Source organism: Tenrec ecaudatus, chromosome 1 (genome assembly GCF_050624435.1).
Source record: "Tenrec ecaudatus isolate mTenEca1 chromosome 1, mTenEca1.hap1, whole genome shotgun sequence".
NCBI classification, from domain to species: domain Eukaryota; kingdom Metazoa; phylum Chordata; class Mammalia; order Afrosoricida; family Tenrecidae; genus Tenrec; species Tenrec ecaudatus.
The window spans coordinates 230017076-230031342 of record NC_134530.1 but is presented as its reverse complement, the minus strand read 5'-3'; the positions used below and the strand labels follow the sequence as shown (position 1 = coordinate 230031342).

The following is a 14267-nucleotide window of genomic DNA, read 5'->3' as shown; positions in this document are numbered from 1 at the left end:
CACACTCTGATCAAGAAAACCGCTCTTAGACAAAATTGCCTGGGGGAAATGAAATAAGAATGTGAGATCACAGGACTCCTCCACGTGACAGCCCTGTTCATGGGCATTGTTTAAAGGATCCCTGGTGGAAGCAACCCTGGAGGTACAGCGGTGGGGCACTCGGCTGCTGACCCCCAAACTCCCAGCCTTGGGACCCCTAGGTTCCACTCAGCTCCAGGGTGACAGGTTTGTTTGGAGGCTCCGTGTTTCCACAGAGGCCTTTCACCAAGTCTTTGCTTCCATGGGGTGCCTGGGGGGTCTGAACCGCCAAGGTACTGGTATGCAGCTGAGTGCTTTCACCCTCGCGCCACCAGGACACCTTGGGGTGAATGGGTGAACTCCGCTCTGCCCCATGCTGTGTTCTTATTGCCCAGCAGGCCTGCCCAACCCCGATCACTGGAAAAACATAGTGTCCCGGGAGAGGAGAGAGAGTCTGCGGATCTTTTTCAGGCTTTGGCACGGAACAGAATAGGCACATTGCCAATTCTGCCAGTCCTTTGGCCAAAGCACTCCTTCGGGCCAGCCCAAATTCAAGGGTAGGGGATATATACTGTCCCCCCTACTCGGGGAGCTGTAATCTTGCATTGCAAAGGTGTTGCTACAGGACAAAGTGGAAGAAGGTGCTCTCCTTTGTAAGCTCTGCCAGTGGCATGTGCAGAGGAGACAGAAGGGTGGGGGCATGAAAGTGGTTTCCTCTTCATGGGACCTTTAACCACCCTTCGGGTCTGGGACTGAACACATGCTGACGGCTCCATTTTTCAGTCAAACAGATAGGCAGGCCTATAAGGGGAGCAATAACCCCAGGGAGACGTGCACACCTTAGAATAACCAGCTCCACAGCTAACAAACAGGTGGGTGATTTGAACCTACCAGCCGCTCTGTGAGGACAGATGTAGCGTCTGCTTGTGTTGACACCTCAGCCTTGGAAACCCGATGGGGCCGTTCTGCTCGGTCCTATGGATTTGCTAGGGATGGAAATCGACTGAACAGCAATGGGGCTTTCTGGTGTTTGTTTCGTTTGGGCTCAAACCATACATTAGTCAGGCAGAACGCACGGACCCTGAATCAGAGACGAAGGCCTTCATTTCTGCAGCAGCACGGGAGCATTGGTGCCATTTCCCAAACCCGGCTCCCACCAGGCACGTACTGCCTGCACACATAGTGGGTGACAGTGCAGAAGATAAACCCCAGGCTTGAGAGAGTGAATCTTTGATCATGGACCTGCCTGACTTTGCCCCAGAGAGAGACATCCTCTTCATTAGCCTAGTCCATGAACATGCCTGCCCTTTGCTTAGGAAGGCGGGTTGAGCTCTGTTTCCCCACACTGGGCGCTGTGCAAATATTCCTGGAGAGATGGCATCATTGTTGCTGGGCGCCTTGGTGTCGGGTTTGGTTCACAGCAACCTCATGTGAAAGGAGAGCCGCTTCGTTGGGTTTCTTGGCTCTTCTTTTAATGGAAGCTGATCACTAAGTCTTTCTCCCCTGGAGTCACTCGGGTGGGGGGCCAGCCCAGCACTCACTCACTGTACCCCCACAGCTCCTTTCGGAAAAGATAGGGACAAAGGCTGGCAGTGCCTCTGTCTACAGGACACACAGAAACACAGAGAACCCTAGAGAATTCCCTTCTGACAAAACAAAACACCAACCTTCTGCAACTAAAATGTAGACAGACATGTTGCATTTAGGCATTGCTGGATCTCAAATATACACACACACCACTCATAGAGACCCTATATGACAGGATAGAACTGGCCCTGTGAGTTTGAGGGAGTAGAAAGCCTCATCTTTCCCTCACAGAGCAGCTGGATAGTTTTGAACTGCTAACCTTGGGGTGAGCCGTCTAACGCATAACCCACTTCACCACCACCAGGCGTCCTCTGGTTGGGTCGAGGGTTAAGACAATGTAAGGCTTCAGCTTCTCGCTGGCAGCTCTGCTTCCTTGGGCGCTGGCTTTCCTTTCTACTTGCCTTTCCATTAGTTGTAGGAGCCAGCCACCCCAGCCCGCAGTCTGCCCTCCCAGCAGCCCCAAAGGAAAGATTCCTTCTCCTTCCCAACATTCCAGTGAGAGCTCTGAAATGACAGGACTGCTCAGACTGAGAGTCGGGTGGGGAAAAATTGACTCCCAAGGAAAAATCCAGGCACTTCCCAAAGGAGGAGGAACCAATCCCAGGAAGGGCGGATGCAGCTGTCCCCACATCACCCGCAAGGCCCCTTGAGATGATAAATCACAAACACGTACGTCTGTGACGTTCAAGGATTGCTCTGTTTCCAGGATGGCCCCCGTTTTAATAAGGCAAGTGTAATTCCAGATTGTCATTTTATAATCCCATCTCTTTAGGAAAAAAAGCTACTGTAGTGCTGATCGGGAGCGGGTGTTCTGTGTAATAGTAATTGCTCTTTCATATAGTGTTCTCTTATCAGAATTGTTGCTATCTCCTAATAGTGATGGTTATATCGTGGAATGGGTGGCTAAATAAAATGGCTCCCTCTGAGATGTCTCAGACATCTAATTCTCAGAACCTGGGGGGGCACCTCAGATACAGCCATGGGGGCTTTTCACAGGCCATGAAGATAAGGGTGTTGGGAGAAGGAGATGATCCAGGTAGGTCCTCGGCAATCACAAGGGTTCTTATTAGGGGAATGCAGGTGTAGGAGGTAGAAGCAAGGTGATCACACTCCCAGGAAGGCCGAGAGCAAAGAATCTAAAGGTGACACAGTGCTGGCTTTTACGATGGAAGAAGGGGATGGGTTGTGATTATTAGGATTCATGATAACTGGGCAGGGCCAGGATTCTCCCATGAGGTGGTTACTTCCGTTATAGGATCTTCCGTGAAGCAGCCAAGCAGCTGGGAGGAGAACAGACCTCCTCAATCTGGTCCCAGCAGGCATCCTCAAACTACAGCCCGCGGGCCCCATGCAGCCCACCAGCACATTTATCCGGCCCTCCGGGTGTTTGTGCCCCGTTTGTTTTTCTACTTCAAAATAAGATCTGTGCAGTGTGCATAGGACTTTGTTCATTAGTTTGTTTTTTTTTTAACTATAGTCCGGCCCTCCAACGGGTCTGAGGGACAGTGAACTGGCCCCCTGTTTAAAAAGTTTGAGGACCCCTGGGTCACAGCCTTGATATGATTGACTGGGTTTTTATTCCAGGTGTGGCCTACTCGGTATAAAGGGATGGTGTGTGGAAGCAAGCTGACTTCTGTTGCCGGACTTGTATCCTGTATCTGGTTTGACAACCTCCTGTCATATTGCCTGCCAATCCCAGGAGCCATCAAACTGCTGCCCTTGGCTTCTTCAGCCAATTTCGGATTCATTCAGCTCTGCATCTGCCAGCTTGTGGTCTTCCCACTTCATTCTTTCCTCTGGCTTCCTGTTCAGCAGCCCCAGCAGCCACAGGAGTTGGGAGGAGCCTGCAGCGTGCATCTGATGCTCATACTTGAATCAGACTAGACTTACCCACTTCTGCTACTGTAAGTGTCTCTAGAGAACCTACCATAGCACACAGGTCCTGAGCCAAGGAATGCAGATGGGGCTGGAAGCTGAGAAGGGCCAGGGGACAGATTCTCCCCCTGGAGACTCCACAAGAAAGCAGCTCTGCCCACACCTGGCCTTGAGCTCAGGGAGACGGATGCTGTAGTCCTCAGCTCCTGAGCTTCAAGACAATCAATTTTGGCCATTTTAAGCCATCAGGTTGGTAATGATGTGTTACAGCAACCAGATGAAAGCACCCAGGACAACATAGGGCAAGCGGGCGGCCTGAGCCGGCCAGTGAACTTGCGAGCAGGAGCAAATGTGAGTGTAAAAGAATTCCTCCCCAAAGCTCAGACACCTGGGCAAAGCCTCTTGCTGGATTTTTATTTCTGATACCAAGTGTTACAGAATCCTCTATTAAATATTCTTATCAGCTTTTAAAAACATGCTTCGTAGGGGTTTGAAGAGACACTGATGCTGGTGCTGGTGATAGGAATCAGAATGCCACTCTCATCTCCGACTCGAGCCTCACTGTGAGCGTATGTCAATGCCCACGACCCTGCCCGGACTCAGCGTCCAACGCTGCACAGCTGGAAAGCACTGCCCCAGCACTCATGGGTAAACTAAGATAGGAGCCAGGATGAGTGGTAAAACACATCAATGATGAAAGCCCCAGGACATGCGGTGTGTCTCAGAACCACACACCCACTGCAGTCACCGTGATTCCCGGGCTTGCATCCTGGAGTGCAGACTTGGGAAAGTGGCTGGAGATACCCTCCTATATTTTTAACATCTGTCACCTGGTGAGCAATGTATAATTTATATGTATATATCACTGTTGTGAGGTGCCGTTGAGTCAGTTTGATTCACAGTAATGCTGTGTATAACAAAGAAATACTGCCTGGTCCTGTGCCATCCTCATTATATGTACATGTGTGTATACGCATCTATGTGTACACATCTGCGTATGTACACACATACATCTATATACACACATACACGTGCACATAAACATGTGTACAGTACAGTGGTGCTGGCAAAGAGTACTGAAGGTACCATGGACTTCCAAAAGAACAAGTGGGTCCAGCCTGGTGGAGGTAAAGACAGAATGTCTCCTGGAGGCGAAGATGAAGAAACTGTGTCTCCCACACTTGGGCCTGCTCTCAGAAGAGACCAGTCCAGGAGAAGATATCAGGGTAAAGCAGAGGGGCAGAGGAAAAGGAGGAGACCCCGGCCGAGACGGACCGACCCAGTGACTGCAACCACCGTGGGAACGGTGTCGAACCAGCAGTGTTCCCTTCTGTCGTGCTCAGGGTGGCTAGGAGTTGGGACCAACTGACAACAACAGCAATAACTGAGAACAAAGAGTAGTATATTTAAACATTTCTATTACCGTACTTGTAATAAATGTTTGAATATTAACTCACAAATACATAACGGGGCAGAAGGGGTAAGGGCCAATGAGAGGTCAGTGGTGAGTTGAACAGAGATTTCAACTATGGCCTGTTAATAAATATAAACCAGTAAAGATGTAAAAGTATTTCACTTATATTTGATCAAGTGTGTCTAAGCCTTGCTAAGGCGTCATGCATGCTCGAGGGTTAGGCGCTGGACTGCTAACAGAGAGGGAATGGCTCAGACTCATCCAGTGATTCCAAAGGAGAAAGAGCTGGCAATTGGCTCCATAATGATTCTCTGCCGCTGGCATCCATGCCAGCTCCTAGTGACCCTATTAAAACAAAAACTCACTGCCATAGAGCCGATGCCTATTCATAGTGACCTTATAGGACAGAGTGGACGGTCCAGATGGGTCTCTAAGGCTGCAACTCTGTATGAATAGAAAGCCCTGCCTTTCTCCCTAGGAGTGGCTGGTGGTTTCAAACTGCTGACTTTGCAGTTAGCAAGCCAATGCATAACCCCTATGCCACCAGGGTTCCTCAGTGACCCTATAGAACAGGATTACCCTGTCCCTGTGAGTTTCCAAGATGACCAGCTCAGTGGCTGGTGGTTTTGAACTGCAAAGCAATTCGAGAAGCCCAAAGCACGGCCGCTCTGGGGACAGTTCTTCTCTGTCCCGCGGGTCACTCTGCGTCGGGATGGACTCCACAGCTCAGCTCCTAGCAACCTCAACGAGCCTCCCTGGTCCTCACTTGATATTCTATTTAAAGATCTTTCAGAATGTTCTCATGTTCCATGGACCTCTTCTCAATGTGAACATACAGAAACTCCGAGTTAACGGGGAGCATTTTTTGGAAGACATCAGCAGAAGTGAGAATTAAATGCACTCAGTTCAAACGCCTTTCTAGATATGTGAAACTTTTCCTCAGTCAAGGGACTCCGGCAGCACAGTGGTTCAAGCATGCATCTACTAACCAAAAGGTCAGCAGTTCAAAGCCACCCAGTTTACAGACTTGGAAACATTTGAGAACAATCCTATTCTGTCCCACAGGGTCACTATGAGTAGGACTTGACCTCAGAGCATCTAACGACAAATCAATCGTGGTTTCCAAAAGTCTTAAAACAGCCTCTAAGAATGGTCAGAAATGGGCCCTTGTTTTTGTTGTAACTTGATGCCATGGCAACGAACTCATGACAACCCCATGCCCAAGGGAACAACAAGTTGCCCAGCCCTTTGGATCGTCTTGGTCATTGGAACATCTGAATCCACAGCTTCATGCCTTCCGGCCTAGGAGGCCATCGTTCTCCAGGGCTGATTTTCTGAAGTAGGTGGCTGGCCCGTTCTTCTTAGTCTGTCTTAATCTGGAAGCTCTGCTGAAACCTGCCTGCCATGAGTGGCCCGCCGGTGTTATAAGTCTCCGGGGCATAGCTTCCTGCCTCAAAGCAACAAGCAGGCCGCCACAGTACGGCAAGCTGACGGATCAGTGGAGGATCATTGTGCAGCTTAATCTGTATCCACATATGAACCCCATTTCCAGTACAAGCCCCTGCTCCCCAAGCTCTTCTAGAACATGCCAAGGATCCAATAAGGCAGAAGCTGAGCCAATCAGAGAGATGGAAATGCCACCTTACAGGTTTGAGATAGTGAAGCCGGTGACACACAGTGATCCCCAAGGGTGGTCTTGGACACATGAACACCTGCCCTCTGTCTTCTTGCATCAAAAACGAAATGTTAGTTTCACCAAATTAAGAAGATGTGAAGGGGGTGAGTTTCTATTTAGTAACAACCCTCCAGAAATTCCAGGGCAATATTCCCAGTTCAGGTTAATGAAATGCCTGTCCAAAGCCATTTGAATCAGGAGAAAAGAAACTGCCCAGACAAGTCATCCTGGAGAAAAACAAATTTCTCCCTTCTCAGCTAGAAATAGCAAGCAAACACGACAGTGGAAAGATTCTGCCTTGCATGAAAAGTTAAGTAGCCTCATTTCTCTTTGTAGTCTGGAGGAAAAAACATCCAATTCTCCTCGCCTTGGCCAAGGGCCAGTCCAGGAGCTAAGTCCTGAGGGGAGTTTGCCAAACTAGATGAGGTAACAAAATAAGAGAAAAGAAACATGTGCACGTACCTGCATATGCACATGTGTGCGTCAAAAGAAGTCAGGTAGGGTCGTGTATGGTGGACTCCATGTCTCCAACAAGCTCCAGCAGTATTCCAGGGATGCAAACAGTTAAAGTGCTCAGCTGCTAACCAATGTGGGCAATTCACGCCCACCCGGGACACCCTGGGAGGCTTGGTTGGTGATTCCTTTCTGAAAGATCAGTCACTGCCAGCCCTATGAGCCCAGTTCTACTTGGACTCACATGTGGCCAAGACAAGTCAGAATTGACTGCAAGGCAACTGGTTACAAAGCTCTGATTGCTACAACCCCCTAGTCTCTAGGGCAGGACGGGTGGCACCATCTCTTGGGAGGCAACGGGCTCCCTCTCTTATGAAATCTATACCTGCCCTTGCTGGAAGATGGCGTGTTCATAAAGAACGCCATCAGACAGAAGCCATTATCCTCTCAGCCCCCACCTCCCTTGCAGACTCATCTCCAACATAGCCCCACCCCCTGGGGGATCCTTTCTGCCCATCACTTCAATGCCACTGAGAACAGGAGTGAGCTTAGGCAACGGCTCGTGTATGGCATCTGGCTGCCCACATTTGGAGTCACAAGTCATTTTTATTTTCGAGTTACAGAGCCATCATCAACGACTTGTTCAAGAAACGAACCTATGTTTCCACGTACAGATGTCAGGTAGACGTGAAAAATTCCATTCCTTCCATCAACACATGCTTTCAAGAGCCAGTGGGTCATGTAGAAAGTGACCCGCACTTGCCTCTGCAGAGCTCAGTGCAGCCAGTCCTTCCTAGGGCAGGAAGAGGGGGCCAGGCACTAACATCCCCCTCAAATCCATGGAGCCAAGATTCAAAAATCCCACAAACCTCACTGCCATTGAGTTGATTACAAATCATCGTGAGATATCACTGTGACCGCCATGGTTAATATGAGTGGTCACAGCCTTTCCCATGGAGTCAGTGCCCACTCGTAGCTACCCTATGGGGCAGGTAGAACTGACCCTGTGGGTTTCTGAGATGGTCACTGTGTACAGGAGCAGCTGGTGGACCTCGTGGATCAGCACGGAAATACTAGACCATCAGGGCTCCTATGCCTTTCCTTTATGAAGCTCTGAAATCTGAAGGCTGAGCTCAGAGGCACAGACTCCATCGCTCGCTCCACTGTACTATCATGTGAAGAGATGATCTCAGGGATGTAGGTCCCATTGTGTGGCTGAAGGAAGACCCCAGAGCAACCTGGAGTTCAAATTGGCGACTGACTCAGCAGCAACTACCTTCGCACACTGGTTGACAATCATCTGTCAGAAACCTTTGGGACTAGATACATTTGAGATTTCATATTTCTTTGGATTTTAGAAAGCTACTATATTTACTACCCCAGTGGGGTGTAAAGCAAGATCCTTTAAATGAATTTTTTGCGGGCCAGAAAATTCATTAGTATGAATACTCATACTAATCCTCTATCAGATCAAGTTGAATTTTATCACTAAAAGCTAAATCAATCTCAATGGCTTCCTAGCCACCCTAAAAGACTGGGTAAAACTGTCCCTGTGAGTTTCCAAGAGTGTCACTCTCTACAGGGGTAGAAAGCCCACCGCTCTCCCTACAGGAGTGGGAAAACAAACCCAGAGTTCTGAGAATGGCGGATCTGCCACCAGCAAGGTCACTTTCCTCCAAGACATATCTGAACCAATCATTCAGGGCCCAAGATCCACAACAGGGAAATGGCAAATGGGGCAATTGCCACAAATCCAGCAGACATTCTCTGACTCATGAGGCCCGATGCCACAGAATAAAACTGCCCTGCAAGGTTCTCTAGACTGTAACACTCATGAGGAGATCATCTGAGATACGGCTGGGTTCCTTTAGTGAATTCCTGATACAGAAAATGTCTTCAAAGTTGAGCTTGTCTGACCTAAGAACACAGCCAAGAAAGGATCCGATAAAGCCAAAAATCAAACCTGCTGCCGTGGAGTTGATTCGGGTTCACAGCAGCCCCCTAGGTGACAGAAGAACCACCCACAGAGTGTCCCAGGTGGAATCTTTATGGAAGTAGCCTGCCATACACATTTTTGTTCAGTGGAGTGGCCAGTGGGTTCAAAGCACTGGTCTTAACAGCCCAACACTCGACCAACTGCACCACTGGAGTACCTTACCGATTCCACAGGGCCTTGCATATTTGAAGTGTCAAAGTCCTTGGGAGCATGGTCGCTGACTCCAAGGAGGGCGTAACCTTTTTGGTATATCCAACCCGATACCACCTAAAACTAAAAACCAAACTCGCTGCCATCACATCAGTTCTGAGTCAGATCGACGCTAAAGGACAGAGTAGAGCTACCCCTATGGATTTCCAAGGTTGTCAGTCTTCATAGAAGCAGAAAGTCTCATCTTTCTCCCTTGGAGTAACTGGTGGGTTTGAACTGCTGACTGTAAGGTTAGCAGTCAAACGAGTAACAACTCTGCTACATAGCAGTACATACGCAGTAACAGCAGACCAGATTTCTCCAGGCCCGGCCCCTTGTGACTAGTCATACCTACAAGGCTCAGGGCAAGCGTGCTGTGCTCTCTCTGCCCTTCAGAAGCAAGAGGAGCACCTTGGAGCTGCCACTCATTATTCTGCTTGGAGAAAGGCCAGCACCCCCGGGATCTGCCTCTAGTCCTCTGCTAATGGCCTTGCCTGCCATTGTGACGTCTTTGACTCCCACATCGGAGTCATTATTCCCACTCTCCTCCTCAATTCCAACTCATTTTCCAACTGCCTCTTGGCCACCTCCATCCAGAGGCCTCATATGCCCCTCGTCTGCTGCTGTGGCAGGACGACTGGTTGCCGTGGGCTTCTCCTTTGTCCCTGCTTGCAGCGAGGATGGTCAGATGACTGGCTCTGGCCAACAGAGGGTGAGCAGAAATGCTGCTTGTCACTTCTGGGGGAGACAAGACTATGGAGACTCCAGACACCGCCCAGGTTTTAGAAGAACTGCTTAGAAAAAGCCTGGGTCCACATCAAGCTGTGATAAGAACAGAACTTGCATGGTACAGTGTACTCTGATTCTGGGGTCATCTGGCACATGGGTTGCTGCTGTGGTCGGGTGTTGGTGATGTTGGTCCCAAGCCATGGTGACACCATGCGACAGAAATGAACTGCTAAGGAGAGTTTCTCAGGTTGTAATCTTTATGCAAATCCGTCGCCAGGTCATTCTCCCGTAGAGCAGCAAGGCAGTCTGACCAGTTGGGAGCCCTTTGGTGAGTAGTCTAGGGCTTACCTGTGGTGCCACCAGAGCTAGAAAGTTAATGATATCGAAACCAGAGGCTTCAGGAAGTTGATGTAAAATGGCATTAATCTTTTCATTCCGTGATTTCCCATGAAATGGTTGATGCCCCATTGTACATCTGCCTTCGCCACTTGGCAAACTCGTATACATCCCTCAAAACCTCAGTTCCAATGACACCTCCTCTGTGATACGTGGCTTGCACGAGAGTCAGTCACTCCACCTGGTGATCTTGAACACTTTGCTCCCACATCTGGTGCAGCACTTGCCTGTCAGCATGTGGGTTTTGTGTGTGTGTGTGTGTGTGTGTGTGTGTGTGTGTGTGTGTGTGTGTGCGCGCGCGCACGCGGGCCCATCCCATTTGTTGTGCCTTTTAAGAGCAAAGGCCTAGTATGTCTGATTTGCTAAGTCAAAGATCAGCTTTTTCTCACTCATACGACAAGCAAACCCGAAGCCAATGTGTTTTTTTTTCCCCCCAAGTCCATGTTCTTGGCATTTATGCAAGAGGAAAGAAACACAAACAGACCCAGCTGCCCACCTCTGGGAGCTTTTCAACTTTGCATCCACCGTGCCCCATTGCTTCCTGTCTTGATTGAAGGTTCCACTTAGAAAGCTCATGGTTGTTTCAGGAACAACCAGCTAGAATATTTCTCAGAAAGCAAGATCAAAGAGGGGAGGGGGTTTGTGTAGTGATGAGATTAGAGTAGAACAAAGTTCTCTCAGTTCCTTTGAGTCTGGCTCACTCGGTTGGTGGTGGCTTAGATCCTTGATCTGACATTCTCTAATCGAATCGTAGGGCTGTGCCTCTGTCTGTTATTACTGGTGTGAACGAGCTGCAGTGGAAGTAAGGCTGCCTCTTCAGGAGCCCAGATGTGGCTAGGACAGGCCAGCTATGCCAAGCCAGGTCACCCCACTTGGCAAATCTGCCCAAACCTAAAGCATAAATAAAGCCATGGCACTGGCCCGGGAAACAGGACAACACCTCTTCTTTTAAAAACTAAAGTGCCTGGCTAATTCTCCAACTGCTCTTAAGGACCTGACGTAATGTTAGACCCAGGCCAAGGGCAATGGCGATCATAAATCAATGATGATCAAGTAGCAATGCAGTCTTTCCCACTCCGATACAAACATGTAGCCTCTGGTAGGTGTAAGTTTGACTAGTTTGCTTATTATCTATTATACATAATGTTGGCCGCCAATGTTAACATCTCTGAGTTCAGACCACAGCATCTGTGGGGGCGGGGGGCTGCAGCTGTGGGAGAGCAGGCGGGGGCTTCTAGGGCACATTTGTAAGGAGGGCATGAGGCTGGTGGGAGAAGCCTCACCCTCCAGGCAGAGACACAGGTTCCATTCCAAGTACTCTGTACCTTGTCACAACTACCATCCCTTTGTCAGCAGAAGTTTCTAGAAGAAAATGAACTAGACCTAGAAGCCTGGAGGTGAGCTTCTGAAAGTCCCCCCTTGAAACCACGTGCACCACAATGGTCTGATCCACAACCCAGCACGGGCAAGGTGCCCAGGACCGGGCAAGGTGGCATTCCATCGTGCCCATGCCCTGAGTCAGGGGTCACCTTGACAGCAGCTAGCAACCATAGTGGGCCTGCTTCTAAGAGGATGTTCAGAGTGACACATGGACCAAGGTCAGAGTTCACGGTCTATGTAAAGCTGGGATCTATAGATGGGCAGTAAGAAACCTCGCAAAAAACTCAGTGCCATCAAATCAATACTAACTCGTAGCAACCCTCTAGAGCAGGGTGGGACTGCCTCTGCATTTCTGAGGGTGTGACTCTTCATGGGAGAAAAAGCCCCATCTTTCTCCTACAAGAGGCTGGCAGTTTTGAACTGCTGACCTTGCAGTTAGCAGCCCAACTTATAACCACTATGCCACTAGGGCTCGCTTAGGTAGATTAGGAGAAGGGGGGGGGGGAAGGTTGAGCAAGGAAATGTAGATTTGGGGGAGGTTGTGGGACATTTTGAAGTTATCTAAGTATCGCACATGGTAGATATCAACTCAAAACCCAACTCACTTCCATTGAGTTGATGCTGACTCACAGCGACCCTACAGAAAAGGGCAGAACTGCCCCTGTGGGTAACTCTTCATTGGAGGAGAAAGCCTATCTTCCTCCAACAGAGCCATGGGTAGTTTTGAACTGCTGACGTTCTGGTTAGAGTCCCATGCATAATCCACCACACCACCAGGGCTGCTAAAGTGAGAGCTAAACACAGGCCCTTGTTCTTTTCTCACCTGCATTCCTACAGGTTGTACACCACGAATACAGTAATGAATGACTGCCCCGAGTCCCAGTCAGAATACCAACTGCAGACCATACTTGGGAAGCACCACATTAATTGAAGATGCCTGTCAGACAACTTGACAACTTACCTTGTACAAAGATCCTAGTCCAGTAGGTCTTCCCAACTTGGTTTCCCCCGAGAAACACCAGGTTGGACAGGATCAACATCGAGGTGGCACACGACGCGAGGGCAGCGTGGCAGCGGCGGCGAGCTTTGGGGGAGAGAAACCGGACCTGCGGAGGAAAACGACAGATGGCATCTCATTACAGGAGCGGGAAACTGAGATGTTGTCCAAGTCTTTTTTCCAGGCTCTGTCAGCACGCTATCACCTGACAGCTCCCCTGAGTCTGGGTCACGGTCATTACAAACCTCACTGCCATTGAGTCCGTACCGACTCATGGTGGCCCTGTAGAACAGGCTAGAACTGCCCCTCTGGGGTTCCCAGACTGCAACTCTTTACAGGAATAGAAGGCCTCGTCTTTCTCCCATGGAGGGGATGGTGGTTCCAAACTCCAGTCATGACAAGGGGGCTTCAGAAAGTTCTTTGGAAAAATGAATCAAAATATCATAGCATGTTTTCACAAAGTTTTGGAGGGCCTCCCACATTTAAACAACTCTGAAACTTCCATTCCAGCAGCGGGCTCACTCTGGTCTGAAGAAAGGAATCCCCCAAGTGACCATCCTTCTGCCAAAGGGGGCTTGCCTCTGACCTGTGTGATCCGCGTACTGAAGCTAGTGAAGACTAATGCCCTCCCCCTCTGGCTGAAATGTCTCTTGCACGCAAATCCATAGGTGCCAGAAGCAGAGTTTTTGTTTTTTAAATGGCTTCCCATGCTAACTAGCATGGTGCCAAGAGGTGAGGTCAAGAGCAGAGTGATCTTCTTTCTGGGCCTTGACTTGGCTTTAGGAAGCACACCAACCACTCTGTGATGCTGGCCCACTATGACAGATAAAGGAGACCTGGTGGTGGAATGTGGAGCCCTGGTGGTGTAGTGGGGAAGGGTTGATCTATATGAACTGCAAGGTCAGCCGTTTGATACCACCAGAAGAGACTTTCTACTCCCATCAAGAAGAGACTTTCTACTCCCATCAAGAAGAGACTTTCTACTCCCATCAGAGTGACATTCTCAGAAGCCCACGGGAGCAGTTCTGCCCTGTCCTGTAGGGTCGCCACGGTCTGGTGGGCAGGGAGTTTGGTAGTAGCACGGTTAAGCACTTGGCTGCTACCGGCAAGTTTGGCAGTTGGAACCCACCTATTAGCTCTTCATGAACAAGACCTGGCGATCTACTTCTGCATGGATCACAGCCCAGGGGACCGCATGAGGCAGGCCTGCTCTGTCACATGGGTCAGTAGGAGCTGGGCCATGCTGATGGCACCCAGCACTCACAGCATCAGGAGGGAGCCCACGAGGTGAGTGCAGGAGACACAGCACGAATCAAAGTAGCCCAGACAGGGAGCCCCAGAAGACAGCGAACAGCGCGGCATCTCCCAGCGCTGGAGCCCATTCAGGGTGTCCAGGAGCCATGAGACCGACATGTGCTCATCCACCAAGCTTGCCATTGCCCTCGGCTCCTTCTCCCTGGAAAGTCTCTCCAGGTGTCGCGTCACAAACAAAGTGTTTACTTCCCAGCCCTGACCTGACGTGCGGTCACAGTGCCGTGACTGGGGCATGTGAGTGCCA

General features: G+C 49.8%; 1 protein-coding gene across 10 annotated transcripts in view; it reads right to left on the bottom strand.

The window, feature by feature from the left end:
- Positions 1-14267, bottom strand: part of HHAT (hedgehog acyltransferase) — a 408436-nt gene that overhangs the window by 50407 nt on the left and 343762 nt on the right. For all 10 annotated transcript variants that reach the window (XM_075529943.1, XM_075529933.1, XM_075529928.1 and 7 more), the window contains one exon: positions 12674-12818. In XM_075529943.1, the coding sequence (XP_075386058.1) occupies positions 12674-12818 (145 nt within the window). The remainder of the gene's footprint in view (positions 1-12673; positions 12819-14267) is intronic.